The sequence below is a fragment of the Ursus maritimus genome, unplaced genomic scaffold (assembly GCF_017311325.1).
Source record: "Ursus maritimus isolate PB19 unplaced genomic scaffold, ASM1731132v1 scaffold_19, whole genome shotgun sequence".
Taxonomy (NCBI): domain Eukaryota; kingdom Metazoa; phylum Chordata; class Mammalia; order Carnivora; family Ursidae; genus Ursus; species Ursus maritimus.
Window position 1 is genome coordinate 2,091,293 of NW_024424341.1, and position 27,829 is coordinate 2,119,121.

Genomic DNA, 27,829 nt, shown 5'->3' on the forward strand with positions numbered 1-27,829 from the left:
GTGACGCGCCTCCGCGCCCTTTGCCTGAATCTTTGTTTGGTGTTCTCTGAACTTAGATCTGGAAGTTTATGTCTTCTACTAAATTTGAGAAATTTTTACTCAGAATTTCTCCATTGTTTTTCCTGTCTCAGTGTCTCCTTCCTTTTGGGGCTCCCCTGTAGGGATGTTAAGGCTTCTGATATTATTCCACAGGTCCCCGGAGCTTTTTCGTTTCTATCCAGTTTTTTTCTCTTTTTTTTTTTTCAGATTGGACACTTTTAGTTGACCTGTCTTGAAATTCTGCAAGTCTTGTGTTAATTCCAAATTGCTGTTAAGCTCATCCAATGGATTTTTTGTTTCAGAAATAACATTTTTTTTCATTTTATGATTCTTATTTAAATTCTCTTTTATGATTTTAAGGCTTTTTTTTTTTAATTTTTAGAGCAGTTTTAAGTTCACAGGTAAATCGAGTGTCGTAATCATCCACGGTCTGTGGTTTACATCAGGGTTCACTCTCGGTTCTTGGTGTCGTACGGGTTGGGGGCTCGGACAAACGTGTGATGACGGGTGTCCACCACCGTGGTGCCTCAGAGTTTTTCACTGTCCTTACGATCCTTGGGGCCTCTTCCTGTTCAGCACTGCCCTTCAGCCCCTGATCTTTCACCGTCTCCATAGTTTTGCCTTTTTCAGAGTGTCATCCAGGTGGGGTCACGCTGGATGTAGACTTTTCAGGTATGCATTTCATTTTCCTCAGTGCCTTTTCATGACTTGACAACGCCTTTTTATTGCTGAATAATATTCCTTTGGATGGACGCACATGTCCATGTGTTCATTTATGTGTTCCCCTACAGTGGGCATCTTGATTGCTTCTTGAATTTTCATATTTTAAGAGTTTCCGTTTCTCTCCTGAGATGTTCTTTTGGTTCTTACATCACAAATGTTTCCTTTTGTTGAGCTTGGTTGTAACAGCCACTTCTGGCTGCTTGCCCCCGATTCCAGTGTGTGACTCACCTTGTGCTCGGCCTCCTGTTTCTCTTTGTATGGGTCATGCTCTTGTTTCTTTACGTGTCTAGTAATTGCTTCTTGGATTTTGTGAACGAGACACTGTAGAAACCCTGGATTTTGTTTGGTCCTCCTGAAGAGGATCATGTTGTTGTTTCGTTTGTTTTAGCAGGCAGTACATTTGGCTGGACTCAAACTCCAGAACTGTCTTCCTCTGTTGACCAGCAGCCCCAGTCTCTGGTTGTTTGGTGTTGGCTTGGCTTCTTGGGTCCTGCCCGATGTGTGCTTATTTCAAGGGCTCATACAGAGGTGTGGGCAGAATTTATATGCAGAATTAGGCATGTTCCTTTTTTTTTTTCTTTAGGATTTTATCTATTTGAGAGAGAGCAAGAGCACATGTGTGCACACAAACACGGGGAGGGGCAAAGGGAGAGGGAGAAGCAGACACCCCTGCTGAGCAGGGAGCCCGACATGGGGCTTGATCCCAGGACCCTGGGAACATGACCTGAGCCGAAGGCAGATGCTTCACCGACTGAGCCCCCCAGGAGCCCCTAGACGTGTTTCCCTTTAAGGCACTCTTCTGTCAGGCACATCTCCCTCACTTTGCTGCCATTATATTTTACCAGAATTCTGCTCTTGGGCTCCTGGAATCAGTAGGACTGTGGAGTTCAAGCTGAGCTTCAGCTGCTGCTTTTTCTGATGTGCCTGCAGCACATAAAACCCACCCCGTGCAAACCTCTTTTTCCAAGTGTAGACCTTCCTTTAGTTGCTGTCTGCTTTTGGTCATGTTCAGTTTTTTTATGCTTTGTCCAGAGCTTATGGTTATCTGCGAGGTTGGTCTGAGTACTCAGCCATTATTGAAAGTAGAACCACCTGCTTTTTATAATCGGCGTGTTGTGGTAAATATGGGCCGTGTGTTGTAGGAAGGATTAATTCTCTCTAAGCAAGTATAGCTGTGAAAGGAGGGTTTTACGGTAACTGACATTTGTCCTTACAAAGAATGAGGCTCTGTGTGGAGGAGAAACGAGCTGGCCTGGTGCCTTGAGATCAGAGAGCCGTTTGAGAATGTAAGTGGGGTGATTATTAGGTGCTCTGGTCCTGAGGAGGTAGGTGCTGAGGAGCTGGACGTGAGCTGGCGGGAGAAGTGTGGGAGGGCAGTGGGGGCTCTGGCCTCCCTGCTGTCAGGGGACTCCTGTGGGCAAATACTTTTTCCCTGTTGGATGCAGGGTCTGGTTATATCTGCTGTAGGAGGTCAGTCTTTTCTGTTCAATCCAGTCGAGCCCTTTCTGGCCTGACCTCTCCCTGCGTGGCTAACCATAGGGGCCTGGTCTCTGACTCTCTGAGCGGCTGGGCCTTGCTCCTAATAGGTGTCAAGACTCATTAAGTGGAATTTGTGGCTTCTATGGAAATAAAACCCAGAGGCATGTTTTACTGACACTTTCTGGACCTTTGATATGCTCTCGTTCTCATCCAGGTGCTTCCTGGTCACTTCTAGCTTGTTTTAATGTGTGTTCTTTCCCATCCTGGATGTCTAAATGCTCTGTGACCGAACTCCTGTCATGGCCAGTGTCTCATGGGGTTATAAAGCAACTGTCTTCATGTGCTAACAGCTCTAAATGGTTCATCTCAGCAGTTGCATATTACATTGGGAACAAAAATGGTCATTATAGCAGAGTTTACTTATTAGTATTAGACACTGAGCCAGTTTCTCAAAGAAAAACCCCAATATTTAAACTACTTTTGACCAAAATATGCATCACAACAGTACTGGGTATATATTCCCTTAACGTCAGAAGCCTTGAAGGTAAAAACAGCCGGCAGCAGATGCCTCCCCGCTGCCCCTTTGGAGGCGGCCTGTGCGGAATGAAGCCCTGCCTTCGTGGGCTCAGTGTGACAGGGACGGAGCTGTGGCCTGTACACCTGAAGCTCCGGGGCGCTTCACCACTTTCCATAGCACGCTGGTCACATGATTTAAGTGTTTCTGGAAGGGGAGGGACTGTCTTCCTGAACACATTGTTCTTTATTCACATGCGGTGTTACCCTCAAGTTTATTAAGATTGCGTTGTTCCCATATGGCTGTGCCTTTTAAATTCCTGTCACTTGTCGCTCCTTCCTGCTAACGTTGTACCTTCCCCTGGCACCCATTGGTTGCTTTTACTCCCCTGCCCTCGCCTTAAATTTGCTGCCTCTTCTCTGAAGAACACACCAAGCCTCTTGGCACTGTGTTTAAGGTGACTGAGATGCTGGTCGTGTGGCTGTTCCGAGGGAAGAGCCTTCCTGCTACACCTGCTCCCCAGCTGTGCCTCTGACCTGGGTTGCGGTGGCTGTTTGCGGAGCACCTGCTAGCTGACGGGCTTTCGAGGTACTAGCCGCTCTGACCTGCACAAGCCTAGGAAGTGGATTAGGGTGCTACTTTAACCCCTTTCCGCAGGTTTCCGCGGCTGGAAGTGTGGTCTTAGCCAACTGGGGCTCTTGACTTTGACTCCGTGCTGAGTCTGCGCTGCAGTCTCTGGGGCAGGGATTGTGGGCGCTTCACGGCTGTTTGTACCTGACCTCCCCCTCCAGGTTCTAGTTTAATTGGTCTGTTGGGGGTGCCTTGGAGTCTGAATTTGTAAGAGCTTCTCGGGTGTGCACGGGGAGGTCGGGGAACTCCTGGAAGAGGCTGCTCTGTTCTGAAGGCTCCTGGTGGAAGGACTTGGTTTTGTAGTCACTTCGCTGGAACTCCTGTAGCAAAGTACTTGATACCTTTTGCCGAGATTGTGAGCAGTGATCTTTTTCTCTTTTTTAAATGAGTACAGCTTTAGGGTAAGAAATTTTAAAAGGAATGTTTTCACGAGGAGAACGGTTTCTGGTTAGCATTGGCTTTCACTTGGCCTAAGTCAGCAAATAGCTTTCAGTACTAAACTATCTATTTTCCTTTTCTGGTTTTTTGAGACACATAATTACTATTTTAGTAAAATGCTTACAAATCACTTTTCTTTTTGATTTTATGTATTTTTTCCCACTGAGTTAAAAGTATTTAACAGATGATATTCTTTACTGTATGGAGGTGGGTTGCTTGGAAAACAAACTGAAAATAAATGAGTCCGTTTGTTGACACTCTGGAGCTCGTGTCTGTGCTCGAGGGCCCTGGCCCCCGCTGCCCCTCGACATTCGTAAGCTTGGGCAGGAAGGCCTTCTGCCTCAGGGCTCCACACTTTCCGTTCCTGTGCCTGGAAGGCCCTTCCTTTGCTTGGCTGTCTCCTCCTCCAGTTCGGCCTCGGCCAAGCGGTCCCTGCACCCACGGAGTCCGTGCCCCCCCCTTGGAATTGCCTTAGTTGTTGCTGTGTCTGCCCCCCGCGTCCGGAGTCCCGGCAGCATCGGCCCCGCCTGTCTGGGCTGCTCAGCACCTCGGGGTGGGCCGTTTGGTTTTAGAAGCTGCTTCTGTTTTCCTTGTTGTGTTCCTGTTTTGTAGCGGTTACTTATGCTGAGGCTTAGTAGTTTCTAACTTTTATTTCTAGTTCTAATAGTAGCTGTTCCTTGTCGAAGAATTGGAAAATAGAAAAATATTTTTAGAAAATCACCCAAAGATAATAAACGCTGTGAGTGTTGTGGAATATCTTCTTCTGTCTTCAGTGCCTGTGTGCACGCACTGGCGACGTGTTCTGCCTCGCTCCCAGGATCTGAGTGTGAGCATTTCCGTGCCTTTTGTCTTCTCAAATGACCTTTGAAAGGCTGTGTAATAGTCACCATGTGGATGTGAATTTATTTACGTGTTTAGATGTTAATCTTACTATTTCTGTCGTATGTAGATACATATATTTTGCTCTTTTAAAGCTAAGATGAACCTCCTTGTACACAAACCTATGCCTGTATCACTGATTGTGTTTTTAGGATGGATTATTCCCAGAGGGATTAGTAGATTCAGAGCTCCAGTACTGGCGTCATAAAAGATTGCTACTTACGCCTAATTTTTGTGAGGACCGTTGACCCATTTTGCACCTGCTAGTTGGGGCTGAGATTGCTCGCATTGTAGCAGTACAAACATTGACTCTTAAGAGCATTTTGTCCAGCTGTCCTTCAAATGATAAATGATCTTTCTAGCTGCTCTGTGCTAGTTTTAGAATAGGTGATCACTGGTGTTGGTGGAGTCCGGGTTTCAGTGGCCTGTCTGTTGAGAGAAGGTAGCCCCCAGCTTCCGGTGAAGGGCCACAGAAAGTGGTGGCCGTGCAGAGCTCGTCCCGGGTGGGCGTGGCCAGTGCCTGTCAGCATGTGTGTCCCGCTGCGGCCAAACACCGTTGAGTTGATATGCGCTTGGGGAGAATCAGCCTTGTGGAAGCGGTTCTCTGACAGGATGTCGGAGGTGTGCTTCTCTTCCAGGCGTCCTCACGGAGCCAGTCTCCGCCGGAGCGCTTGTGCCTGTCACTGCGTCCCAGCCAGGCTTGCGGTCACAGGAGCACGAGCAGCCGACGTTAGAGTGAAATATTGACTGTTTGCCCAGCACACTACTTTCAGTGCATTTCTTGTATGAGGTAGACACCATTATCCCCGTTTGCACTGTGGGACTCTGGACCTGAGTGGCGTGAATCCTGGCCGCCCGTCACAGCCAGCCGGGGCTGCTGGAACCAGCGCTGTGGCCTCTGGAGGCGGGCTCTGCTCTCCTGGATCTGACCTGCACCAGCCAACTCAGGAAGCTTGGTAGCTGCGGGACTGCCCCCTACTGGTCTGGTGGCAGCAATTCCTGGCGGGGCTGGTGGCTCCTACGGCTCCAAGTGGAGAGGATTAGGAGGGTTGAGTAGGTTGGTGCGATTACAAGCAGATTGCAGCCATGATAAGAATGGCATAAAGTGTGCTCATAATCTACTCGCTTCCATTTTCTTATTCTCCGTGGCCTCTTCCTGTGCGTTCATGTCTCGGGCATTCCATGTGCACCTGCGTTTTAAGCTGAAGTGCTCTCTTAACCTAAGCCTCTTGGTGGTACAGCCTGGCTCACCGTCCCGTTCCCGGCCCCGTGCACAGCCGTCGTGTTATTTACAGCCCTCGGGAATAGCACTTTATTGTTACTGCGTGCATCATTGTGGGGGAAAACCTCGTAGAGATGTCGTGTCGAATGTGCCCCGGTGTATCTGAGAGTAGAATTTGGAACTGCCAACTTCGTGGTAAGGGGGAAAGGCTGGCCACCGTGTTCTTGTAGGAGTTCCGCAGGAGATTCTTCGGGGAGCCTCACCATTGAGAAGCATCATCTTCGGAATACATGGGGCTCTCCTGTCGCTGCTGCAGCGCCTTCAGCTTCTTGCCTTGATTATTGGAGATTTGTTTACATTATAGCACAGCTGGGACCCTGAGACTCTGGTTTCTCAGCATATTCACTCTTGCTTTACCAGGTTTTTCTTAAAACCTCCCGTCCATCACTCAGATGCTGAACGTTTGCACACTTGCTGCAGGCCTTGCCCTCTGCACACCTTTGTCCCATCCAGTGACTTTGAATGATATGTGATGAAATCGATTTTTAAAAATGAAACCTCTCTTCTGACATTTGTAGTTCTGGTCCCTGAGTATTAAAGTGAGTTTCCAGCACAAGCCCTCAGGCAGCCTGTGTTCCTCTGGTCTCTCTGGTCAGAGGCCGGCACCGAGGAAACCTCTGAGGAAAGCATCTATCTGAGGGAGCTGATGGACGGGCGGGAGCCTCGCTTCTCCGGGCCGCTGGGCTGCACTTTGGCGTCTTTGTCCCTTACCCCTGGAGGGGACTTGGAGGTCATGTGATCTAATTTTCTGTGCAGTGCTGGGGTTCCATTTCGCATCCCGCCTGAGGGGAGGTGATTTGGCCTTTGGACGCTCTGACCGCGGCGAGCTGCTTCACCTTGAAACAGTCTCGAATACCAGCAGCGCCTGAGAGGAATGCGGAGTCTCAGGCCCCACCTGACCTGAGTCAGAACCAGCACTTTAGAAGCTGGAAGCGTTGTGCACGTGGAAGTTTGGAAACCGAGGCCTGTGCCAGTGAGAGGGCCGGCGCTCAGAGCTGGGGTGCCAGCTGCTTGTGTCCTGGGACTGGCACTCTGGTCCGTTACTGTCTCCCCGAGCATGAGCATGCTGCCCCTGTCGGACCACATCACCTTCCCGGAGGCGCCCCAGACTGGAGTGTGTGCCTCATGCCCAGGAACGTGCTCCAGTCCGGTTTCCTTCACGCTCGCAGTTCAGTCGGTCCTGAGTTGGGTCCGGCGAGATACTCTGCTGGTTGTGTAGTGTGTCACGGAGCACGCAGATGTTTTCCTTTGAAGTAGAGCTGCCGTTTTTGTCCGTTTTAATCCTGATTTCACTAAAACGTGGTGAAATCGTCAGCTTTTACAGACACCCGTTAGGTACCTGTGTCGTATCAGGCACTATTCCAAGTGCAGAGGGCACAGCAGCGAACGAAACACAAAAAGTCCTACTTCATCAAGCTTTGAGAGGTCCTCACTAAGAAGGTCACACGAGCATAGACGTGACAGCTGTGAGGGGCCATGCAGATATGTACAGGGTCTGGGGGGCACTTCAGGCAGATCCTGGCTGCCAGGTCCACCCTGGTGGCCACAGTGGGTTGAGTGGAGGGGAGAAGTGGGAGGTGACAGGTCCCCTGTAGGTCGTGGCAGAGGCTGTCTGGAGGTGGCATGGTGACCAGGGGCACAGAGAGTGTCCATTGAGTGAAAAAGGAAGGTGGCTCACAGGACAGAGGACTTGGAACTTCGTGGAAGCGGCTAAGTCGGGCTGGTTGTCGGAGAGCATCTTCTCGTTGCCCTTCCAGCCGTAGCAGGAGGTGACATTTGGAACTGATCAAGTCTTTATTCTCGTGTCTGTCAGGCTCATGACTGGAGCTCCGCTTGTGAGCGTGAGTCAGAGAGCATCTGAGTTGAACTGTGGAGGTCACATGGGGCAAATTAACTTAACCAAAAATAACCCCAAACACAGCATTTCTGGGAAATGCAGGGGAAGAGAGCTTTCAATGTAAACAAAGGAGCAAAGTCTAGATAAAGGCTTGGTTGGAAAAAGTGAGCATCTGGAAAACTAGGAAGAGGCGCTCTGGTAAGACAGTGAGGCAAACAAATACTTCTTTTTCGCTGGTTATAATTTTAAAGAGTTTTCTTTCGCATGTTTGTGTCGTCGGCATGGCATGTGCTTCCACAGTGTGATTCCGAGGCTTTCCCCTTCTCCTGGGAGCCGTGGCGCGTGGACCTACACCCTTACCTTTCCTGTCGGCCCACGGAAGGAGCTTCCTGTCCCCCAGGTGACACCTGGCCCTCACAGGGGCTGACCAGACAACGGGCCTCCTGTGCTTTGCACCCTGGCTGAGGTGCCCAGTGCGCAAGACAAAAGACCACCGAGACCAGTGTCCTGGCCCCGCTCCGGAAATTCTGATGGGGTGGGGGTGGGCGACACGCATTCTTGCCGGGCCTCGGGGGCTCTGCATGCATCGAGCTTGAGAAGCACCCGTCCAGTGCAGCTGTCTGTGCCTCCCAGGCTGCGCTCGCGGCAGGCGTCCTGGCTGCGATGCGTCATCCTCCTGCCCCTGCTTCTGTTTGTGGCTGTTCGGGATGCTTTCGGATGGGCGTCGGTGTGTGCGGGAGAGGTTGGCACTGCTGCGGTTGGCTGTCCAGACAACTCAGCCTCGCTCTGCTGTGGCCGAGGACATAGACATACTTCTCATGGTAGCTCCGAGGACGTGGAGGCTCACTGAGCCGGGCCAGATCCGATGGTGTCTGCTGGGGTTAGAGTTGTTGCAAGGGGTAAAAATGCTAACCTCTTGAGTTGTTTCCCAAAGTAGTATTTACTGTTGGGAACTAAAACTCTAGCTCTTTCAGTAATTACTTGTAACCGTTGCTTCTCTTATCTTATTTAATAGGAAAGTAGTTCATTTCTGGAATATTCAGACCATTGGATAAAACCTTGCCCAATCTGAGGGAAATAATCCAATTTAGTTAAATGACAAATATAAGTAATTTAAAACTTTAACTGTCTTGATAATATCTTGTAATGTTATCCAAAAAATTGACTTTTTAGAGGAGTATTGGGGTGGTTAGGATTTATTTCCTTGGGCTATGTGAACTTTCACATTTAACTGGACTGCTGGGTTGCTTTTCTGGTGTGGCGTAGGACCTGTTGGTCCTGTGCTGTGTGTGTGGGGAGGCCTCCCTGCGATGGCTTGCATGTGGGTGGTGGGAGGACAGAGGGCTCACCGGGTACGCGGCATGTGCTGTCTGTCCGGAAGGGACTGGCTGTTGCCGTGCTGCCGGCGTGGTGACATCTCTGGCCTCTCCTGGTGGCCCTCTGCCTCTGCCTTCGTGCCCCTCCGTGCCTGCAGAGGGCTTACAGGCCCCTCCGATGGGCCGCCCCCGCCTTCCAGGTAGTGAAGACAATCTCTAAACCCAATGGCTGGTGAGGCATGTGTCTCACGGGACTCCACGTCAGGATGGAGGCCAGCAGTCACGCTCCTCTTCTCCCCCAAACCTTTCCCCTTCCTTGTATGTGTAGCATAGTGTTTCTCACCCTTTAAAACTCACACCTCTCTTGATAAACTTTAAAGTCTTAATTTACTCTCCTTTGAAATTTTGATGTATATTAAGCTGTGACTCTGAGGGGGTCAGAGCGTTGGCCACTTTCATTCTTCTCAGTCCTACAAGTACTAGATAAATTTTGGCTGTGAACTTTTTAGACACTGATTCTTGTTAAGGGGGGAAAAAGTGAAAGTTCTTGCCCCCACCCCAGGCACCCGGGGGTCTCCTCTCTTCTCTGAGGTCACCGCGGTGCACAGTTTGCTGTCTCCTCCCGCTTCTGGCCGTGTGTTTGCACAGAGACGCGCTGGCTGGGGGGCAGAGAGCAGGAGGGGGAAGCCCGAGCGCGAACTTGGCCGTGTGCTGCAGGGCTGCTTTCGCCGGCCACCACGGTGCCACCGGCCGGCCCGGCACCCGCCGACCTTCCTCTGGCCGGGGCTCTGTGCGCAGCTTGTTATGGAGGCTTCCTGCCTTTCACTCTTAGAGAAGCCGCTGCTGTGAGCGCCACCCCCCCCCCACGTGTAGGGCCTTCGTGTGACGAGCTCCTCGAAGTGGGCCTGCCGTGTGCTGTAGAGTGTACCCCACGTAGACCCAGTTGTATGCTCCTCTCGACTGTTCTCTTTAGAGCATTTTGTGACTGAAGATTTATAGGGCAGTGTTAGGTCCAGCTGCGTAATTAATTGTTTAGGGATCGGTATGATTTGAAGAAATAAAATGTAAGGTTTTACCTGAGACAGAGCTCGGCTGGCACCGCTCCGGTGCGGGCGCACGAAGCTGCGGCACAGCCAGGCTCCCGTGTGCGCTCACGCTCACCTGGCTGGTTTTCAATTTCAGTGGTGAGTAGGAGATTGGTGATGTTTTTGTCTGTTGCAGGAAGTGCTTATTGTGAAAATATTGTGTAAGTAGTGTTTTGTACAAAAAAATTATATATAAAATTTTTGTATGTATGTTTTATATGAAACTCGAAACTACATTAAGCATCAGTGACTTTCAGATAATAACAAAAAATCATTCTGCATGGACCAGATGGAAGAAAATAAGATAATTTTTTTTTTTTGTCCTCCCAGGTGACTCCAAGAACCGAGGCCCCCGTCAGCAGCGTGAGTAATAGTTTGGAGAACGCACTACATACATCAGCACATTCCACAGAGGAGTCGCTGCCCAAGAGGACTGTGGGGAAACACTCCAAAGGTGAGTCCGTCTGTGCGAGGGCTCCAAGGGAAAGAGGTGCACCAGGGTGTGGAAGGCAGATCTTTGTGATGCTCTTTGGTTAAATACTTCCAGATCTTTCATCAGCCGTGGTCTTTTAGTAAGGTACATTGGTTTTCTAAATTGTGCAAGTAATATATAAACACACCTTGGCTGTAAAAGTCTCAAATATTGACGTTTATTAAGGGGAAAAATGGAAGTTGTTACATACTCTCGTCCCTGCCCCATACCAAGTAAGTCCTAAATTCTAAAACAGCACTATCCTCTAGAACGTTCTATGGAGGAATGGAATGTTCTCTCTCTGCACTAAGTCTGTCGCCATCAGCCGCATGTGACTTCTGAGCGCTTGAAATGTGCCTCATGCAACCAAGGACCTGAAATTTTATTTTCATTTCCTTTCATTTGGAACCGCAATAGCTCCACGTGGATAGGGGCCACCGTATTGGACAGCGCCGCTCTAGAGATGACAGCATGTCAGACGAAGCTGAGTCTCCTTGATTCTTGGGCCAGCCGGACAGTCAGTGTCACCCTGACCATACGGTTGCAGGCTGAGTGGTATATGGGGACTTCCCAGGAGGCGAGTGTAGGTGATGTGTGGGACTCGTGAGGGCCAGGATGGCCCCGATTTGGCCCAGTGATCAAGAGGCCCAGGACACTCAAGGCCCCCACCCCCTCGCTCACTCACCTTTGTTCCCCTTTGGATCGTGCCTCAGCACAGCGTACCTCACGGGTGCTTCATAAATGCTTTGTTTTTAAAATAAAGCCCTGTTCTGACAGAATCACAGAGCCAGCCAGCCCTGACTTAGGTCACATGCTGGAAACAGCCACATGCTAACTGCTGCCTGTGTTTGTGTGTGTACGCACGTGCTGGTAACCGAAGCCGTGAATCCTCGCAGGTCAGCTCCTGGGTGGGGCCGTGGTTCCAAAGATACGCAGGGCCTCACCTCCCGCCATGGTTAGTTGTCCCTCAGGCATAGGGACTTTCCTATCCTGGGACTGCTCTTGTCCTTTTTCCTTAGACACGTCACTGTGGGAGAAGTGCCTCCCAATTAGGTTTCGCGTCCTTTGTCCCTCTACTGTCCAGCATGGGACCTGTGCCCTGCACCCTCCTCCTGTGGGCGGATGGCCTCCTCTTTCCCATAGTGCTTTTCCCTTGAGACATAATTATCAAGACCCTCATTCCTATCTTTTAAATGTAATTGCAAGATACATGCCTGTCCTTCCCTTGTCCACGTGCTGTGGTGCCCTGAGAGCCCGCAGATGAGCCGGCTTTGGCCTCAGGTGCAGCACGCGAAGCATAGAGAGCCAGGCGTTGTTAGCTGTCCACCGTAGTCTCCGTTCAATGCTTCTGAGTGAGGCGCTGCTTCTGCCCAGAATTTGGCAAGCAAGCGAAGTCAGTTTTCGTAGTCACGCCTCTCGTGATGCTGTGCGGGCTGGGCGGTTGCTCTTGGCAAAGCCTAAAGTCACTGCAGTGCTGCTACCGTGGAGTTTTCTCACTGTCTTTTCTGTGTTCTCCTTGTGTTTGATTTTCCTCTGCTTCCTTGGAAGTCCTCAGCGGTAAAAGAGGTCAGACTTAGGTTTGCTGTGTGCGAAAGTTCAGCTGGAAACCGGCTGCTCCGTCAGGTGGCACTCGAGGTGGCGGTCGTCTTTCCCTGTGCGCTTCGTTGTGAAGGTCTTCAAGTACGGAGTGGAGGGACTAGGGCAGCAGCTCCTAGCGTCTGGCTTCAGCAGCAGAGACGGGCCTTGAGTTCCTTGAGACTGTCAGGCAGCACTGCTGTGCTCGCTCTGGGAGAGCTCAGGGTTTTCCCCAAACCCACAGCTTCCGGCTTATTTTACTGACACTTAGGGAAACATCTGTAACATACAAGGTGAGGTTGAATTGCTTTTAGTGATGCTGTCAGTGGAAGGTGTTGTGTAACTTGGTTTCCTGGGTTGGAGTAGTTGTTTTTTAGAGTTGTCCTTGTGCGAGACAGTCGCAGTAAGCTTGATGGTACCGCAGACCACTTACCAGCGGTCCTAAAACCTGGCCTCTAGACCTTTGCATTCTTAAAACTTAAGGATTCCAAAGAGCTTTTGCTCATGTAGGTTATACCTACAGATATTTATCATATTTGAAGTTAAAACTGAGATTTTCTTTTTAATCTAAATAAATGGTTTTTGTCATGTGCCGCTGTGGTTTTTGTGTTTGTCGTGCAGCAGCATGACGACATGCGGTACCGTCAAGGTCAGGCTCCAAAAGTCTTGTCCTGTTGGGGATGCAAACCCACCATAGAGAGTTAGAGTACGAATTTTGGTAAGAAGCATGGCAGTGAAACCCAGCTTCTGGAAGCCTAGTAGTAGGCTGCCTTGCTCAGGCCGCACTGGGGATTTGAAGGTGTGTTTGGGATTGAGGCGTTTAGATAATTTGTCTGTTGGCTCTTTCAACATTTTATTAAGACTTTGAAACGTACGGTAAAGTTCAGAGAATTTTACAGTGAACACCTACCATCCAGATTCCATAATTTCATTTTATTTTACCTGCTTCTCTTAACTATCTCTCCATCCATGAAGACATTGCATTTTTTTTAGGACTTTGCATTTCAAAGTAAGTTGTTCTGTTGACTTTTTTGCTATGTTTTCATGCAGTATTATTATTATTTTTCGAACACTGGTTGTTTGCAGCCTTCTGCAGCCAACGAGTCTCACTTGAAGCACAGAGCAGAGTTGTCTGAGTGGTGGTTTCTCATCCCCCAAAGAGAGAGTGACAGGTTGGAGTCGAGCTGACCGTCCCACAGCAGCTTCTTTCAGACAGCACGGCTCAGCTGGTCTGAGTCCCCATCGAGGGAGGCCACCAGGATTGCAGCATCCATCTGTGACTTTTCAAGCCTTATGTTGAATTCAGAGCCAGCCCTTGATGCGGAGCATGAGAACCTCGCAGTGTGCTCAGTGGCATGTGCCGAAGCCAGCGTACGCGGGCCCGTGAGGTCAGCTGTGCAGAGCGCAGGAAGGGTTTTAGCCTCTTGACGCCCTGTATGGCTGTGAATCAGCCGTGGTGGAAGTATTTACACCTTGGAAGTGGGTACAGACCGCAGAGCAGAGGCTGTCCCGCAGCCAACTGTGACGGATTTTTTTTTTTTTTTTAAGATTTACTCATTTGAGAGAGAGACAGTGTGCAAGCAGGGAGAGAGGCAGAGGGAGAGAGGGAAGCAGGCTGTCTGCTGAGCAGGGAGCCCGATGTAGGCCTTGATCCCAGGAGCTGGAGATCATGACCCGAACTGAAGGCAGACACTTCACTGACTGAGCCACCCAGGTGCCCCCAGCCGTGACACATTTTGCAGAGTGATGCTGCAGTGCCCCCCCCCCCCCCGCCTGTTCTGTCTGCTACGGTTGTGTCCATCATGTGCACGCGTGCTGTGCGGTGCAGCCCAGCTCCAGGAAGAGCAGGTGGTTCTCTGCGACCCGTGGACCCCTGCACCCTGACTTCAGCACCCTCCTCTCATGCTGTCATGAGAAGTCACGACAGGTCAGCTCTTATCTTCTCTTGGCATATCTGACACCGCTCCCGCCACCACCGCCACCACTCTGTCCTCTCTTGGTTTCCTTCCGTTTTTAAACCATGGAGCATCCTACATCCAGAACCGTTGGGGGCTGTGCTCCATTGGTCTCCTGGTAACACACGTCCCGGTTCCCCTCTTGCCTCTGTGTTCATTTGCTGTGAAATCCCCTCTTCTGTCTGCCCCTGAAACGCTGGTGCTGTCTGGGCTCCTCTCTGGCACCCGCTCACACTCTGTTTGGGTGTCTTCTGTTCACCTGTCGATGACTTTGAGATCTGAGCATTCAGCTGAGACCCTTGCCCAGGACCCCGAATTCCTGTGAATATTCCCATTGATGTGGCCTGCTGGTGCCTCTGCCCACGTGCCCAGAATGGACCCATCACCCCTCCGTTGCTGCCCCTAAAATGAGTTTCCAGTGCCAGCCTTCAGGCGTCTGGAGCCACACCTGCAGGCCCACCCCAGCTCCCTGCCCCCACGCGAGTGGGCTCAGCGGGGCCACCACTGCAGCCGCCGTCCTGGTTCAGGTCTCCGTCCCCTCTGCTGCCTGTGGGTTCTCCTGTCTGGTCCATCTCCAAGCAGGGACTTGCCCTGCAGCTGGACCACAGGGCTCCCAGCAGCAACTGCTGTCACAGCACCGACCAGCACTAGGTGCCCCCCTCCATGTGTGTGTGCACCTCGTTGATGTCACAGGCCCGTGAAGTAGGGACCAGTCTTCCTTCTGTTCAGGGATTCAGTAACTGCCCAAGATCACTGAGCTGGAAAGTGTCACATTTCTGACTGAGCCCGTTTCACAGCAGAGCCCACGGGCTTACCTCGACCTGCCTGGAGGAGGCCCGCTGTGGGGTTTTTGGGATTTGTGGGCTGGCCTCATCTTGTCCTCGTGTCCCTTCTCTGGTCTCTTGTCACCACTCTGAGTTCCTGGCTCTAGCCGTGAGCAAACTTCCTTAGACTCCCTGTGCTGTCCTGCCTGAGCCTTGATCACCACGTTCCTCTGCCTAAATGGGCTCTTCCCTTTGAAGTCGAACTCACATGTCACTGCTGTGAACTTTGTAATTTTTGTATCACTTATGGTTAGTGCTGTGCCTGGAACATACTAATTCTGAATAAAATGTTTGCCTGAATATTTAAATAAGTGAAAAATCCTTGGGCCCTTAGATTCAAGTGCCATATCACTAACCATTCAAATAGAGTATGTGTGTGTTCATTTCCTACTTTTGCTACTTGAGAAGTCCCTTTTACCAGCTTTATGTTTTCTAGATCATGCCGTGTACTACTCCTGTTTATATTTCTGGAGAACTGACCAATCAAGTAAATGCAAGGTAGCTAGATGATAAAAAAAAAAAAAAAAAAAAAGAAAAGAAAAACAAATTAGGGGACTCTTAAATATAACATGATACGTCCTAGAAAGAAGCCAGAGAGGAGGCTCAGGTTAATCAGTGAAGCAGTGAACACTCCGATTTTCACAGCAGCTGAAGAACTGCTTCTAGAAAGGGTTCCACCAACACGGACAACCAAACGGAAGGGAGAATGTCTGTCGATAATTTGAGGAACGTTATTACTCCTGAGACTTTTAAGAATATACTTTTTCAATTTTTAGGTGAAAACTAGATTTCAGTAATAAAAATTTAAGCAGGAAGCATCATAAATGTTATTTTGTTTCAGTTTCTTTATTTCAAGTAGGAAGACATTGAGTTCTTCAGTATAGGGCTCAGGAGAAGGAGGTGTTTATGCAGCGGGGGAGGGGGGTCTCGCATCTTTTCCCGCAGTCATAAATGATACCCTCCTGTGATGGCTTATAGCATAGTTTTGTTAAGTTATGAAGTGGTTTCCTATGTGGGGCACGTAGAAATTAAACTGTTTGACCGAAGATACTTCAAAATCAAGGAAAGGATCTATGGCAGAAAAGTACCAACTACCCAGTTTTTTCCAGAAGAGTTTAGGGTAGAAAGGGAAGAAGTTTCAGAAGAGTGACTCATTCTTGGAACACAGTAAGTGTCTGATATACATGTGACGTGACAGTCAGCTCTCGTAAACCGCTCGAAGATGCTTGGCAGTGAGGGTGACCCTTAGAGCACAGCAGTTTGAACTGGGAACTCCGAGGGCTGTGATGGCGAGACTGTGTTCCTGGTCCTGGGTTTGTCACTGCTGGCTGAGAGGCCTTTGGGCCGGCTCAGCCCTAAACCGTCTTGACTTTTTGCCAGCCCCCGCCCCCATTCAGATGCCCAGTCCTGCTTCAGGACGTTTGGAACCCCTGTCTGACTGCTCGAGCAATGCCTTTGTACTTCTCTCCCACACGAATCCCCTCCCGCCTTTTCCAATTACATTAGCATATTGGTTTTTGAAGTTAGGTATTGATGCAGTTATAAAAGTGGCAGTTCAGTGCAATTAGATGTTTTATTGAAGGCTGTGTGGTCGACTTGCAGGACTGGAGGCAGATTCCTCATGTGTGTCTTGAATGGGAAAAGAAGGAAAGTTATAACAAACCATCTTAAAAGGAGAACACACATCCCGCTTTGCTTTCTCAGTTCAGCGTGAGCGAGCCGGCTGGCCTAGACTCGGGTGCCCTTGGCCGGGCCCAGTCGGTCCTCGATAGACATGCCTGCACGCAGTCCAGACCCCAGCCCGTTTCTTCCCACATAGGAGCCCCCCCCTCCCCCGCCCACCTTCCCAGTGCTCCACTGGCCGTGGCCTTTATGTCTTGGAGTCTTTGTGGGCGGTGCGAATCCCAACCCTTCTTGAAGGATTGATTTCTAGCCCTCAGACCTAGCCGTGATTGCTTGCACTCCTCAGAAAGTCGTGAGACCTCTGCGTGCCCTTGGGATGACGGTCTACAGGACTGACGGGCGGTGTGAGGCACAGGGGTCGCCGTATCTACCAGTAGAGAAGTGGGTCACAAACATGCTCGTGTGCGTGTGGAGATGAATACCCTTTAAAAGCGTGAAACTGCATTCTGGAAATTTGGGATAAACTACTCATAATTCCACCACCAATCACAATGACCCTTGTTAGCTTTGATAACTTATTTTTCATCTTTCTTTTACGGTTTAAACAGCTATAGCCATGTTACACATACAATTTGTAGTTTTTTAGTTAATATTGCAAGCTGTTTTCACTTTTTTGTTCTTGAAATCATGGTCCTTAACGTGAGTTCCAAAATCGAGAACATGTTTCACTATCTTTGAAGCCTAATGAAAGGCCCCGTAGCCCCACCCCTCATGACCACAGGTGCCTCCACAGGGACAAGTCCACTGCAGGCGACATAGCAGAGCTCCCCTGCGGCGCCTGGCGCCCGAGCCGCACACGCTGCCCGCAGGTGGGGTGGTGGCGCCAGTCGCTCCGGCCGCCCAGACTGCAGCCGCGGACTTGCAGACGGCTGAGTGGCGTTCATCTGCTTTCCACATTCTCCTGTCCAAAGATGAGTCACTTCCGCTCCCGGTCCAGTTGGGGTTTTCTCTCTTGACTCTTTTTCATAAATGCTAATAATATTCAGCCCTGGGACATTTAGGTTTACGTTGCTGTCCCGTGGCCAGGGAAAATGCTGACTACATTTTTCTGTGTTCATTGACTTCGTATGTTCTGTTGTTTAAAAAGGGGGAAGATCTGGATTAGAGTGATGTCATTGTGGGTCAGTTTTTAAAAAATACTGATTGGGAAAACATAAAAGCTGTTTATTTGCTGACAGTCTGATGGAGGAAGCCAGACGAGAACAGCGAGCGGTTTCACTGAGTGAAAATAGGGAGGTGTGCAGCCTCGAACTGTGTGTTCTTCGTTTTGCCAGAAAGGAAACAAACACTTTTTTTTTTTTTTTAAGAGTAATTCCTTCCTGTAAGGTGCTATTTTAAGCTTAAAATACTTCAAACCGAATGGGTTCTCGCATCTCCCAAGATGCATATAGACCCTCATGCCACTTTACACAATTAGGGAGGCCGCGAGGAGAGAACAGTTGAGCAGGTAAAGGGTCTTCTCCGAAACAGCCAGTAACTTCTTTGAGTATGAGGACCCATCTGTCGTGTTCACTGCTCTGTTCCCAGCCCCTAGAATTTGACCTTGCGCACAGCAGGAATCTGAAAGGACATGTTGGTGAGTGAACCACTGTTGGTTTTAGATCAAGGATCGCACATTTTTTTCTGCGCAGATCGAGATAGTAAATATTTTTGGCTTCGGGAAGCATAGGGTTTCTGGCAGAGCGGCTGGGCTCTGCTGTCGTGGGGTGGAAAGCAGCCACTGATGATATGTAAACAAACGGTGTGGCTGTGTGCCAACAAAGCCGTTTACACAAACAGGCCCAGGACGGCCTCTAGTTTGCCAGCCCCGCTTAGACCCGCACTGTCCAGGAGAGGTCTCGGCGATGACCCAATGTTCTATCTGTGCTGCACAGCGAGGCAGCCGCTAGCCACATCTGGCTGTGGAGCACTTAGGATGAGATTAGTACAACCAGAGAGTTGGATTTTTAATTCTCTTTGGTTGTAATTAATACAAATGTAAATAGTCACATGTGGTGAGTGGCTGCGGTGTTGGGCGTTGTAGGGTTGGAACCATCCCTGAAGCGCGCTGCACAGAGCGTGTGTTGTTCTCTGGAAGGTGTGTACACAGGAGGGGAAGAAAGAGTTCTGTGGCCCAAAAAACTGGGGAATTGTTACCAGAACAGACTTGTTCATTTCAGGACTGCTCAGAGCCTTTAATATTGTTAATGTACACAGTCTACCAGAAAGTGTTAGGTTTTTTTTCCTCTGAGCTTTTTGACCATGCACCTTTCTGGGGGTACCCTTGAACATCTTAGAGCACCGGTGTTCTTGGAGAAGACCTTGGGAGGCGCGCTGTGGCCCGCCAGGACGCTGGGCGTCTGCAGGACGTGGAGCTTAGTAGTTTCAGAGGTTCTGTTAAGTGCTTCCTCTTGGACAGTTAGGTTTGAAAGGTCTGTGGAAGTCCTCGTGGTCCATGGCCAGGGGCTGTCTGGGCCTGGGAGAACTGACACGGAGGAAGACGTGTGTAACACGCATGTACTCAAGTTCCTCGGCTGTCGTGGACTTTCTTCCTTAGCCGCCAAGGGGTTGGACTGTCGGTGTCTGCAGACAACAGAGACGCTCCGGGAATCTGTCCCATTAGTACTTGAGAAGCGTTTCATTTGAATTGGACACAGGACGCGCACGCCTCAGTGTGGTTTGGGAGTTTGGAACCTGCGTCAGGTTTGTAAGTGGCTCTTTTATCTTCAGCAATGTTTGTGCTCAGATATCTGCATTTTCAAACTTCAGTTTAAGTGTGTAAGAACTTACTTGCCCTTCTAGTTTTGAGGAGACACAGGGTGTAGCCCTGTCGGGAGAGCGTGGGCGAAAGCGGCGTGTGGAGGCCCGCGGCGGGGCTGTGTCCCCGCTGGTGTGGCTGTGTCCCCGCTGGCGCGGGCGCTCTGCACCCAGCCGCCTCGCTCAGCCCGCCCTGTCCTGCAGAGGGGAGCCCTCCGTGCAGCTTCCCTAACCGCTGCCTCGAGTCCCGCCAGCCCGGCCCTGTCCCAGGAGGAGGACGCCCTCTCTGGTGACCAGAAGATCCCCACGAGACGCTGCCTGGGCTCCGGGCTCTGACACGGCCGCAGCCGACAGTGTGGAGCGTTAGCTTTTCTGAAGTCCAGACAGAGCCTCCCCGGTCCCCACCGTCCCGGGCGTCTGTGCCCTCGTGCGGTCCCGTCGACTCCGGTTCTCTTTCCAGGGACTGTTCTCTTCCTTTGCTGTGACTTGTTTTTATGTGTGGCCTGTTTTCTTCTGCTCTGCTTTTAAATTCACCTCCGTTCCTGAGTGTGACGGCTCTTTGCTTTCCCCCAGGCGAGCACTGTGCAGAGGACCGCGAGCGGCGCCGGCGCCGAGAGCCTCGTTCTGAAAACTGCTGAAATAGCAAATGCTAACTGAAATGTACTTCACGGTTTTACTTCATTTTTATAATTTTGTTTGTTGTTGTTGTTGTTTTTTGCTTTTACAGTGAGTGTTGAAAAGATAGACCTGAAGGGATTATCACACAAAAAAAATGAAAGAAATGTTGAATGTTCCTTTGAGGTAAGATGCCAAGTTTTTTTTCCCTTTTCTCCTCTAAGGGGTAGGAAGGAAACATTTGCCATGAGTAGATACTTAGATTGCTGTAAATGGAAGATGGGCCTTTTTGCCAAGCACCGTACCAAGGCTGTGGGAGGCAGAAAGCCGGGCCTGGGCCACGGGCGGGCTGCCTCCCGCCTGTGTGCTGAGCGTCTAGACCGGCGTGCTCAGCTGCTGCTGCTTGGTCACCAGAGCTGGCTGACGCAGAGACCCCGTGTGACAATCGAGACACGCTGCGTATTAGGATCGGAGGCCCCCGGGAACCGTGGCTCAGCGGCCTCACAGTGTGCCGGGAGCTGCGCTCCATGAGGTCTTTGGGGGCCTGCGCTCCCCCCAGTTGACGGCTTTGAGATCCCTGGGGTGTGCACCCGCAGTCTCACGGTCTGGGGTAGCAGCCAGGGCACTAGTCCTCACGTTTTCGTTCCAGGTAGCAAGACAGAGGATGAAAAGGAGGGAAGACTTTATTTTTTTCTCTCTTTTAAGGAACATTCTGAAAGTGGCCCCTAGACATTTCCACTTACATTTTGTTGGCCAAAACTTGGCTTCTTGGTCCTGCCTAGCTGTGCAGGAGGCTGGGAGATGTACTCTGGCTGGCCGTCCCCGGGTTCTGTTCCTTGGCCCTCATGTTGTGTGAGGTTCTCCTTTGACCTCGTGCCTGAACACTGATTGATAAGGAAGAATCTGCTTCCTGCGTTACTAGGGAGTGTTCTCAGGAGTAAAAGCTTCGAGTTCGCACCGAGGTTGTATGCTCTGATGCTGTGTGTGCTTCACTAACTTTTCAGAGGGTATAGCTGCATCGAAATACTTCAGCTAGTTTTACCACGAAAAAGATAAAATCTTCATTTGTTTCAGAGGTGTACTGCATTGTGCAAATCCCTTGTTTCACTATGCATGTGTCTTCAGAATGTACGGGAAAGACTTGCCTAAGGCTTTGAGGCTGTTGAAACTTGTGACCAGCACCCAGGTCTCAGCACCCGGAGAACCCTGGAATCCCAGCGTCTTCAGGGCCTCGTAGGGGTGAGGTCCCTGGAACGCTGAGCATGTTTTTTCCCCTTCACCACGCTCTGAGTCTCGTGGCCAGACCTCCCCTCGTGGTCATCTGCCTCCACAGGGCTGAGCCATTCTGGGGGGTGGGCCCCCCTCAGCCCGTCTGGTTTTGCTGGGCTTTGATCTGCCCCCATCCTCAAGCCCACAGCCTGGGCTTGTACAGTGTGAGATATGTGACTGTGGCGAACGTGACTGCCTGCAGCTTCTCTCTGAAGAAATGAGCTTTGGCAAAATAGACACTTGGCCTCTCAGAGGAGACGGCAGTTATGGGCAGGAATGGGGAGGCAACAAGCTGGTGAGGATTAGGACATGGCGCCCTGAGTCCTCTGCAAGCAGGCTGCACAACTCCAGAAGGAGCCTGGATCCATGAGTTTGCGGCCCTAGGCTCGGGAGTGTCGCCTGGTGTCGACGCTGTCACACAGGTGAAGACGTCTCTACCCCGGTGGGTGAGCTGCGGTGTTTTAACACAGCAAAAGCTTTGGTTATCTGCAGATCTTCCTTTTCCTGAAATGATAAGTGACAAAAGTATTCTTGTGTGTAGAAAAGTGAAAATTCTTCTCTAACCTGGAAGACCAAACTACTTTTTCTTTTGGGGTACTAACTTTTTTTGTTGTTTTTAAGATTTTATTTATTTATTTGAGAGAGTGAGTGAGTGGGAAGGAGGGCAGCGGGGAGAGAGGTCGCATCTCAAGCGGACCTCGTGTTCAGCACGGAGCCGTACGTGGGGCCCAATCCCTGATACCACGTCCTGAGCCGAAATCAAGCGTTGGACGCTTAACCGACTGAGCGACCCAGGCACCCCTTGGGATACTAATTGGATATGCCCCTAGGGACTCACAGCCCAAACTGTGTGTGTTGAATGGTAACTCGAGGCACAAAGGAAAGATAGGGTCAGCGTTAAAAAAAAATCTTACTTTGTTTTTACAGAACACTGTTCATTTGCGCAGCTTAAACTGTGTGCTTGTTTTGTGTGAAGCTGCTAGGGTGCTGCTGACGGCTGTCATTCACGTGTCAGGTTGGGGACTCCTGTCACGCAAGGAAGGGGGACTGCTCGAGGCCGTGCACCTTCGGGAGTGTAAGCGCAGGGGCTCCCGCTGGCTGCCGCCAGCGCTGCGCCCCGGAGACAGGAGGGCTGAGGGCAGGTGGCCCGAGGACAGCAGCGGACCCACCTAAACTTACCCACCTGCTGTCGTGTGAGGTGACTTCCCTCAAAAATCAGCCCCAGTCGGGTTTCTCTGTCGTAGAAATCAACAAGCTAGCCCTAAAACATGTATGCAAAGAACAGAGTAGTCAGAACAGTTTTGAGAAGAATAGACTTGGAAGCTGCACACCGCCTATCTTGGAGACTCGCTATTAGACTGCAGGGATGCTGGCGTGTGGGGTCGCCGTGAGCATGGGGCACCTGTTCACAGGTCGATGCAGAGAGTCCAGGGTTAGACTCACAGATCAAGGCCGATTGACAGACTGGCAGTTGAGTGAAGAACGGACGGTCTTTTCAACAAATGGCTCCAGAACCCTTGACCATACCTCTCACCTCACATAGAAAACCAAGTCAAAACTGATCATAGTCCTGGGGCGCCTGGGTGGCTCAGTCGTTAAGCGTCTGCCTTCGTCATAAGCTCATATCATAAGCTCAGGTCATGATCCCAGAGTCCTGGGATCGAGCCCCGCATCGGGGTCCCTGCTCTGCTGGGAGCCTGCTTCTTCCTCTCCCACTCCCCCTGCTTGTGTTCCCTCTCTCGCTGGCTGTCTCTCTCTCTGTCAAATAAATAAATAAAAAATCTTAAAAAAAAAAAACTGATCATAGTCCTAAATGTACAGCATAAACTGATAAAAGTTCTGGAAGAACGCATACAAGACTGTGTGGCTAGGCCAAGGTGTCTTTGCTACGGCATCAAGAACATGATCCACGAAAGACAAAATGAATACGTGAGACTCGATCAGAGTGTTGAACTTGCTCCTCGAAAGGCACCGTGAGGGGATGGCAGAACAGGGGTGCAGACTAGGAGATATTTGCACGTTGCATGTTTGATAAACAGCTTTCATTCCAAACAGATAAGGAACTCTGACAACTCAGTAATAAGAGAGCAACCCAGTAGAAAATGAGCCAGAGATCTGACACCTCAGCAGAGATGTTCGGAGGGCAAATACCCCACGTGAGCGGATGTTCGGCCTCGCTAGTCATTAGGACAATGACCACTAGAGCCCCAGGGAGGTGGTGCCTTGCTCCTGCGGACTGGCCGGCTGCTGCCGTCGGGGCCCGGCGCGCGTGCTCAAGGGTATAACCTCTTTGCAAGGGAAAGGAATCTCTGGCAGTTTTATAAAAAGTTAATTTCCCTAAAGTATGACCCGTCAGTTCTACCACCAGGTATTAATCCGCGGGAAAAGAAAGCATGTGTTCACACAGATTTGTACGTGAATGTTCACACCAGCTTGATGTGGACCACCCTGAGTGTCCGTCCACAAAGAATGGATAAACATGTGGCGGTTCCATAAACGCCGTGGAAGACCACCCGGAGTGGAAAGGACTGAGCTGTTGTTACACCAGCAATGTGGGGAAGACTCAGATAATGACAGTGTGTGAAAAAAACCAGACCCTTTGCCAAAAATGATACATGGTGTGAGCCCGTTTACATAAAACCGTAGGAAATGCAAACCGTCTAGAGTGACGGAAGGCACACAGTGGCTTTCTGGGGAGAGGAGGGAGAAACTTTTGGGGATGATGGACATGTTCGTGGCATTGATGGGAGTGATGGTTTCCTGGATGTAAACATTGCCCAGACTTATCATGCTATGCCCTTTAGACAGGTGTGGTTTATCGTCCGTTATCACTCAGTGAAACTTAAAAAAAAAAAAAAGCTTACCTGAGACGAAGGCTTTCCTTTTGTCCACAGAACCCCAATTAATGAAGAGTAAATAAATTGTCCTTTAAGGTGTCTTTTGTATGTGGAAATAAACAGCTACCCTACCGGGACCAGAGCCATCGAACACCTTCTCAGGAGCGTCGGCCGCGATGGGACGGCGCTGCCGGCCGCAGAGGGGGCCACAGAGAACCCTCTCTCCTGCCGGCCTCCATGGCTGCCCACCATTCCCTCAGTCCTGTCCATCTCTAGTTTCACTTTTCATGGATCAGTGTTTTCCAGATACAGATGAAAGGCGTCTTGTACAGGAAAGCCCGCGGGGCTGCTTCAGCACGCTCCTGTACGTGAACGTGTCCTGCAGATAGGGGTCTGCGCTTCCCGTTCTTGTCCCTGGGGTTGGCCGTGTTGGTACTGGAGTCGGAGCTGCTCCTTACTGGTTCCTGAGGGGTCAGACCGGAGTGCGGGGAGCGAGTGGCTGCACGTACAAAGTCAGCGTGGAAGTACGCACGTGTCAAGTGTCCCGAGTTTGCCCGTTTTCCCAGATTCACTGTTGAGAAACTGGAATAAGTAAAATCTTTTTTAAATAAAAATATTTCTTGTTCAAAGTGAAGGATAGAGAGGGAAGATATCAGAAGATGACCCAAACCCTTGAAGCACTTTCTAGACTGTAGAATTTTAGCACCTTAACTGTAGGACAATGCTATTCAAAGCCATTCTTTCTGAAGAACCCAGCCGTTACCTTTACCTTAGTGCTGTCTCTTTTCCTTGAAAGTTTTATTTTTTCATTTCAAAATAATCTTAACTGCTCTGAATATCTTATAGCCATTAGCAAAGATGAGTCTTGACAGCTATTTTTTAAATTTAATTTCGTTTTCATCAGCTGTTCTTGCAGAGTTTGGAGTCCAGTAACTCTGCGAACATTGCCAAGAGCAGCAGGGAAGTGTGTGTTTTGACAAGCACCTCAGTGGTTCTGTGGGGTTCGTGTGACTGCATGAGGGTTGCTGGTCCCGGAGCCACCTGGCGTGTGCTCAGGGCTCTCCCTCGAGTCGTCTCTTTGTGTTTCCTGGTTTGTTTTTTGCTTAGGGACAAGTGTTTAGAAATGACTTCACCCCAAAAGCCCTTTGATTGTCTCAGAGTCCCCCCATTGTGCTCAGACAGGCTCAGAGTCCTGTTGGTTCCATCTCAGAGCTGTGATTCTGCTCCCACATGGACCCGATGGCCCTCGGTGGGCCCCAGCTCTCCCCCTCATCCCCACCTGCGCGGCCCCTCCCTCCTTACAGGCGCCATCCCCTGTTCTCAGGTCTTATGTCATCCTCTGTCTGGTAGCTTCTTAGAAGGGCACTTGGGAGGTCCTACTTCGAGGCCTTCCATGTCTGGACATGCCTTTTACCCACCCCACCCCGACATATGACTGAGAAGGAGGCTGGGCTTCGCTCTTCCTCAGGGGTCGGGGAGCGCTGCTGACTTCCCACCTCCCGATCCCGAGCTCTGGCACTTTTGACGGTTTCCTCAGTCCTGGGTGTTTGCACACTCCTCACCCGTGCTTGGCTGTGGGTCTGTTTTCGTCATTGTGCTGGGACTCGGTGGGCCCTTTTAACCTGAAAACTCAGGTCCATAATTTGGGGGCCCCGTCCTGATTGCTCCCTTTTGGGTTTCCTCTGCTCTGTGTTTCTCCGTGTCCTTCCTTTGGAAGTCCTGCTGTCTGCATATTGGACCTCACACCTGGTCCTTTGTTTTATTTATTTTTTTCTGTTTTCTTTCCATTTGATATTTTGATCTCCTTGATGGAGGACTGCATCATCTCCCCTCTTCATCAGTGGAATTTGTCACTTCTGTCCTGGTTTTAATTTCAAAGAATACTTGTTCTCTGACAATTCTTTTTTCATAGCATCCTGTTCTTGGTTATGTTTTTCTTTTCTTAGATCACTGAGAATATAAATGATAGTTTTTAGTCTTTTAAAACCGTTTTCTTCTCCACACATGGTTTGTGTTTCCGCCTGGCTGCCTTGAGCTCTTCGAGGCCCGGCGCTAGGTGTTCTGGTGCCGGGCCGCGGGCTCACGTCCGTGGTGCGGCCTGAGCCGTGGGCAGGGCCTCTAGCTGGGCTGCTCCCTGTGCAGAGAGAACGTTCTGCTCCCTGTGCTCCAGAGTAGCGTGCTGTGGGGGACGTGGGGACGTTGGGGGCAGAGCTGACACGTGAGTCAGAGGACTGAGACGTGGTGTGATGAGTCCTAAGTATCTGTTTTGTGCATGTTCGGCTTTTTGTGTGCATTTAGGGTAGTTTATGCTCTGGCTTAGTGAGGCCCTTGATGAACAGGTACAGGCAATAGGAAACCGCACTGCCGTCGTTCCTCTGGCAGCTTTTTTCTTGGTGGTGCGTAACATAATGGGGTGGCTTACAGTTGGTGCCGCCTCGGATTTGACAGGACGCGTGTAGCATGTCCATGCTGTGTGTCCTTGCCCCTCCTGGGGCCCGTCCCCTCTTCTGGTGCGGGGGCCGGGCCTGGCGGGTGAGGCCAAGGGTGAGTGTGAAGGAAGCCTGCGTCCGCTGCAGAGCGTGGTGGTGCTGACGTCAGCCCGGGACCGAGCCCTTGCTTTCTGTCTGCCTTGGACTGAAGTGTCTGCTCCTTTTGGAAGTAAAAGTAAAGCATCAGGAGGTGACAGCCTGTGGTAATGGTGCAAGGACATCATCGTCGGGGAAGCACGTTGTCTGTTTGAACATAACACGCTCCGTCTGTGCTGCGCTTGTTTCTTGGATGTTGGGTTTCGTGTTTCGTGGGCTTTAAGATGCATTCATGCCGTTGAATGTGGACGGAAAGAGAATCGGGTTTTGATCCTGGTGTAAGAGTCGCAAGGAAAAGAAGAATCTTCCACCTCATGCTGCCCTGTGACAAACAGGAGATGTCAGCCGTGCTTTGGGTCCAATATCTAAGGACCAGAAAGTTTCCGCCTTTAATCATAGGTGGCGCTGGTGTTTCATCGGGGGCAGCTTGCCCCAGACTTGTGTTCAGTGCTGTCGTGAGATTTTCTCCGACGAAAGGAGGGGGGGTTCTGCAGCTGGGCGCAGGTCCATCTGGGCGGCGGGGCAGCATTCATTCCGGGAGTGCCTGCGCCTGCCGCGTCGTGTAGGTGTCCCCGGGCTCCTGGAACTCGGAGATCGCGGAGGAGCCCCCTTTCCTCTGCTGGCTTGTGTTTCTTGGGAGCTCGAGGAGATGGCCACCTTCGCAGGTGTTCTGTGGTGTGGCAGCTGTGGGGACGGAAGGGACTCACGTGGGGTTCAGCAGAGCAAAGGGGCCGTGGCGTCTGTCAGCAGCCACAGTGGGCTGTTTTTCGGAAGGCGCGGACGGGTGGCGGGAGCCAGAGGGGTCTTCCAAACCGCCACGCTCCATCTGCTCCATCACTTCAAATGTAATGCTTTCTTTTTGATCGTTTCACTTCGTGACTTGAAGCCCTCCGGTGGCTTCTTCTGGATCTGAGGGCCAAATCCTGCTTCATGGTCTCATCCTTCTTGTGGCCCTCCTGCCTGACCCCTGCTCGCCTCTAACTGGGGTGGAGTCCCTGCTTCCCAGCTCAGTTCCAGCCCTGCTCCCATGTCTGAGTGCCGCCCCCCCCCCCCCCC

General features: G+C 50.7%; 1 protein-coding gene across 1 annotated transcript in view; it reads left to right on the top strand.

Moving 5' to 3' along the window:
• The window catches only part of LOC103673944 (zinc finger CCHC domain-containing protein 14), a 53,576-nt gene that overhangs the window by 12,333 nt on the left and 13,414 nt on the right, over window positions 1-27,829 (top strand). Inside the window, exons 2-3 of the mRNA XM_040633208.1 lie at window positions 10,553-10,676; window positions 20,195-20,268. Of these exons, the coding sequence (XP_040489142.1) occupies window positions 10,553-10,676; window positions 20,195-20,268 (198 nt within the window). The remainder of the gene's footprint in view (window positions 1-10,552; window positions 10,677-20,194; window positions 20,269-27,829) is intronic.